The sequence below is a fragment of the Salmo salar genome, chromosome 01 (assembly GCF_965601325.2).
Source record: "Salmo salar chromosome 01, fSalSal1, whole genome shotgun sequence".
NCBI lineage: Eukaryota > Metazoa > Chordata > Actinopteri > Salmoniformes > Salmonidae > Salmo > Salmo salar.
Genome location: NC_138291.1, coordinates 170,567,551 through 170,572,899, shown reverse-complemented (window position 1 = coordinate 170,572,899; position 5,349 = coordinate 170,567,551). Strand labels below are relative to the sequence as shown.

The 5,349-nt window shown below is 47.5% G+C and overlaps 1 protein-coding gene across 1 annotated transcript; it reads left to right on the top strand.

The window, feature by feature from the left end:
- Positions 1–329: 329 nt before the first annotated feature.
- On the top strand, positions 330–5,045 carry ccn1l1 (cellular communication network factor 1, like 1). Its single transcript, XM_014142530.3, has 5 exons — positions 330–698; positions 1,504–1,717; positions 1,900–2,256; positions 2,369–2,571; positions 2,926–5,045. Exons 1-5 carry the CDS (start codon positions 615–617, stop codon positions 3,229–3,231), a joined length of 1,164 nt encoding a protein of 387 aa, XP_013998005.1. The 5' UTR covers positions 330–614; the 3' UTR covers positions 3,232–5,045.
- Positions 5,046–5,349: the final 304 nt, after the last annotated feature.

Below are 5,349 nucleotides of genomic sequence, written 5' to 3'. Positions count from 1 at the left end.
CTGTTCCCCTCTGTCTGTCTGTCTGCCTGTCTGTCTGTCTGTCTGCCCTCGTCTCCCTCCCTGTTCCCCTCTGTCTGTCTGCCCTCGTCTTCCTCCCTGCTCCCGTCTGTCTGTCTGTCTGTCTGTCTGTCTGTCTGTCTGTCTGTCTGTCTGTCTGTCTGTCTGTCCTAATCTCCCTCCCTGCCCCCTCTGTCTCTCCGTCTGTCCTCGTCTCCCTGCCCCCCTTTGCCCTCTCTAGCATCTGAGAGAGGGTTTGTGATGATGTCACACAGGGACGTCTGGCCTCTATAAAAGGGGGAGCCACTGTGAAAATCTCTTAATGAAGTTGCGAAGAGCCTGAGTTGAGCTGAGCTGTGCTGACTACTTCCATCTCCATAGAAACGGATCAAGTTGGACTTGAATTTTCTCCTTAGAAAACACAAAACCAGACAGGCTCACCCACAACTCCTTCGGATAGATGAGAAGATACAGGAAGATATCATTTGAAAGTAGTGAACAGCTCCTCTTCTTCACATTGGTTTGATCAGTGCGTCTTTCGACACTGCTAGCCCTGAGAGTGAAGAGTCTAGCTGACATATTGGGAAAACTTTGTATTAATTTTTTTTCCCGAACCCATGAAAATCACGTTTTTTTTGTGGACAATGATGCGACAAGCAAGCATCTCCTCAGTGGTGTTTCTATCTTGCACTGTCATGCTGGTAAGTACTTTTTAAAGTGTTTCATATGTGTGCTTTTACCACTCTCCATTCAAATGAGTGTCTTTACATCATCGGGTTCTACATACTTCACCATAAGCTCTTCAAAATGATACAATGTCATCTTTAATATTCAAATTGAGAAATTGCAAGTATATATTGTGGTCAAATTCATTTCAAATTATGCATATTAAATTGTCCATCTATTGACTGAAATAATGAGACAGGGATCTTTGAACAAATTAATAAACTCATTTCCATAGATACATTTGAATTTAGGGCTTGTTGGATACTTTTGAGCTTGATGATCTAGTCTGTGTCGCTCCAGGCTGATGTGTAACAATCATGCTTAGAAAGGTAGAAGCATAAATGTGTCCTAACAAGATTAGAACAGGGTGCCGGTTTGAATGAAAGCATTGTTCTAAATCAAATTCCTTTGTACAATCACAGTTTAATTATTAGGATATTTGGGTACACAATCAGAGAATTTGGAGAGGAATTTCTGCTGAGTGTTAGCTGGTATTTGACCTGCATACTGTAAATGAACGTATCTGAAATACCAGTAAGAGTTTTTGCTTGTGGATAACCAAGAGGACTTTAGATCTTTGGGGAACCTTATTCTAGGTATACACTTGATTCCACCATTTTTTCTCCTCCAGATATTTACTCAAGCATTGTACAATCCCTCTTCTGTGGGGGCTTCCAACACCAAAGGGATGCCCTTCCCCTGTGCCCTTCTCCTGTGCCCTGCAGTGACCCACCCCCACATATACACACTAACTCTCAATCCTCTCGCTGTGTTTCCCAGGTGCAGGGTGGATGCCCGCGGCAGTGCTCGTGCCCCACCTCACCGCCCTCATGCCCACCGGGCGTCAGCTGGGTGACAGACTCCTGCGGCTGCTGTAAGGTGTGTGCCAGGCAGTACAACCAGGACTGCAGCCCTAGCCAGCCCTGTGACCACATCAAGGGCCTGCACTGCCACCTAGGGTCTGGAGGAGACCCGGAGACAGGACTGTGTCGAGGTAAGGGCATGGACATCAAAATGGCCTAGGGTGGGACTGGACATACTTATGCTATGATTGACATTTCCTATCCACCTTCTGATTGGCACTGATAATATTATCGACAATGCTAACTCTAATGAATATAATGATATACACAAAAGCGACAATGATTGTACAAAAATGCATTGCTCCTGTCCCAGCTGAGGCCATGGGTCGTCCCTGTGAGCTGAACGGTCGGGTCTACCAACACGGGGAGGACTTCCAGCCCAGCTGCCAGCACCAGTGCAGCTGTATGGACGGCGTGGTGGGCTGCATGCCCCTGTGCCCACACCAGGTACCACTACCAGGTTGGCCCTGCTCTCGGCCCCGGCTGGCCAGGCTACCAGGACGCTGCTGCGAGGAGTGGCTTTGTGACGATGACAACCATATCAAGGAGGACTCCAGAGAGGCTGACCACGCTCCACCTCCTTCCCCACCCCAGCACCCTGATCTTGCCAGCAATGAGCTGCTCATGGCTCCCACCCCCTGGGACTCAAGTGCTGGAGCGTCATATCAAGGTACTTAATGATACTCTCTTTTTGTTATGAAATATACATTTGTAATGTTTTGTATCAGTCAGAGGAGAATGGTGTTCCTCATGGCTCCATGTTTGGCCCTCTCTTCTTACAGAGTGGATCTCCTCCCCCCAGTCCCATGCCTTACTTCCCTCAACCTGCTTCCTGCAAACCACTGATTGGTCGCCTTGCTCAGCCACGTGTGGGATGGGCGTGTCCAGCCGAGTAACCAGTAGCAACGCTGAGTGTCGGTTGGCCAGAGAGACACGACTGTGCCAGATCCGGCAGTGTGATCTGGCTCTCACCCCTTCTCCCAAGGTAAGAACATGGACTACGTGTGGGCACACTTTTTCAATGACAAGAAACACAATGGTCCAGGATCATCAAATGGGAATTACACTACTATAAATTGACCACTAGACTAGTTATGGAATTGTACCATGTATAATTCACAGCTATCCTCCTGTCAAGCAGTGGAGGCTGCTGAGGGGAGGACAGCTCATAATAATGGCTGGAACGGAGCTAATGAAATAGAAACCATGTATTTGATACCATTCCACTAATTCCGCTCCAGCCATTACCACGAGCCCATCCTCCACAATTAAGGTCCCACCTACCTCCTGTGCTGTCAGGGTGTATGTATTTTGACCTGTGGCCCCATTTCTCTTACAGAAAGGGAAGAAGTGCCAACGCACAATACGTCCTCGCAAACCTGTCCGGATCAAGTTCACCGGCTGCTCTACAGCGCGCCAGTATCGTCCTCGTTCCTGTGGCTTGTGTGCCGACGGCAGCTGCTGCACTCCTTCTCTGACGCGCACAGTGAACCTTCACTTCCGCTGTCCCGGAGACAGGCAGGACTTTACCCGTAGCGTCATGTGGATCCAGCGTTGCCGCTGTAGCCAGAGCTGCCAAAGTCAAGGGCTTGCCTCCCCGGGCTCCCTCAGTCTGCCTAATGACATCCATACCTTCACCCACTGAGCCCCATGCCTAAACACTAGCATTTCTCGCAACAAGAACATGCCCTTGACCTGACTCTGGCCCTCGACTCCAGGGTTCACATTTGCCCTAATCTCACTGTCTCCTTCCCTCATTCCAAAAACGTTTCCTGTTCCCTAACCCCAGGGTTTATTGCTGCCGTAGCCTCTTTACCCAAGTCTGTGTTCCTTTACTCCAGGACTCCCCCTTACCCAGTCTCCAGTCTGTGTTCCTTTACCCCAGGACTCCCCCCTGCCCTGTCTCCAGTCTGTGTTCCTTTACCCCAGGACTCCCCCTTGCCCTGTCTCCAGTCTGTGTTCCTTTACCCCAGGACTCCCCCTTGCCCTGTCTCCAGTCTGTGTTCCTTTACCCCAGGACTCCCCCCTGCCCTGTCTCCAGTCTGTGTTCCTTTACTCCAGGACTCCCCCTTACCCAGTCTCCAGTCTGTGTTCCTTTACTCCAGGACTCCCCCTTACCCTGTCTCCAGTCTGTGTTCCTTTATCCCAGGACTCCCACTTGCCCTGTCTCCAGTCTGTGTTCCTTTACCCCAGGACTCCCCCTTGCCCTGTCTCCAGTCTGTGTTCCTTTACCCCAGGACTCCCCCCTGCCCTGTCTCCAGTCTGTGTTCCTTTACTCCAGGACTCCCCCTTACCCAGTCTCCAGTCTGTGTTCCTTTACTCCAGGACTCCCCCTTACCCTGTCTCCAGTCTGTGTTCCTTTATCCCAGGACTCCCACTTGCCCTGTCTCCAGTCTGTGTTCCTTTACCCCAGGACTCCCCCTTGCCCTGTCTCCAGTCTGTGTTCCTTTACCCCAGGACTCCCCCCCTGCCCTGTCTCCAGTCTGTGTTCCTTTACCCCAGGACTCCCCCCTGCCCTGTCTCCAGTCTGTGTTCCTTTATCCCAGGACTCCCACTTGCCCTGTCTCCAGTCTGCCTTCCCCCAGCTGATGGAAGGCTCCATCAGCTGGGGGAAGGACACTGATGCGATGTAGTGAACTGTTTTACTCTTACAGCTGCCTAATTGTGTACCCAACACTTTCTCTCATTCTCTCACTGGTGGTAACTCCCCCCATAATCCAATGGATTTGGTTTGGTCTTCACTCACACCCAAAAATCAGCACCTCCGTATAACTTCAGTGATGGACTGACTGACTGAATTTAAAAGACAGTTGGGGGTGCTTCTGTGTTACTGTAGTTTGTAATGGTGAATTGTACTCTGTGGGACTGTACTTATAACTACCCAATGAGAAAGGTTAGACTGAATATCAGACAGGCAATCTCACAGAGACATTTGCGTAGCATCCCTTCTGACAAACGTCTTTATAGCCTTACTGCCCTTTTCACTTGTCTGTTTTGCTTGTGTTCAGTAAGTGACAGATCTGTTGGCGATTGTGTGCATTCTACAAATGATCTCTGTCAGTGGACCTCCTATCAAATTTGATGGGCAAGAATATAAATGCACAGGTGTTCATGGTTTACACTCTGAAATATGAATCATCATTGTTATAGACACGGAGGTTTTAAATGGACCTTTGTAAGTTATTCATGTTTAATTATTGTAGTGATGACTTGTAAATATGTATTTACTATACTTTGTACAGTTAGGCAATGTTGATTTGTTTGTCATTAGGTATATATGTCTGTTTCGTATCGTCTCTATCTGTACAGACTTCACTTAACGATGGAGTGACATGTTTTGGATATTACCTCCTTTTTCGAGGTGCACAGAATATAAACAATAGTGGACCGAGAATGTAATATGTTAATTTATATCACTTTATTTTTATTAATATATTCAATAAATGTCTTATAATGAAAGTGCCTCTTGTAAAAAAAATTACAAACGCCATGAAAATATATGTATTTCTACAAAAACAAAATGTACGTGATATTTTGTACCCATAATTTGTTTCCCACTTTTCTGTTTACCAGTACACACACCCACACACCTAGTCTGTGATTTGTTTTGATTACTCTACAATCTAAAATGTATTATTTTGTATAGATATCATTACTAGATATTTGTGGACAAATATGATACAGTCCCCATTGTCAATCACAAATCAGTGAATCAGATTTTTATAATGAGACCCAGAAGAGAGCCAGGTGGAACACCCTGAAG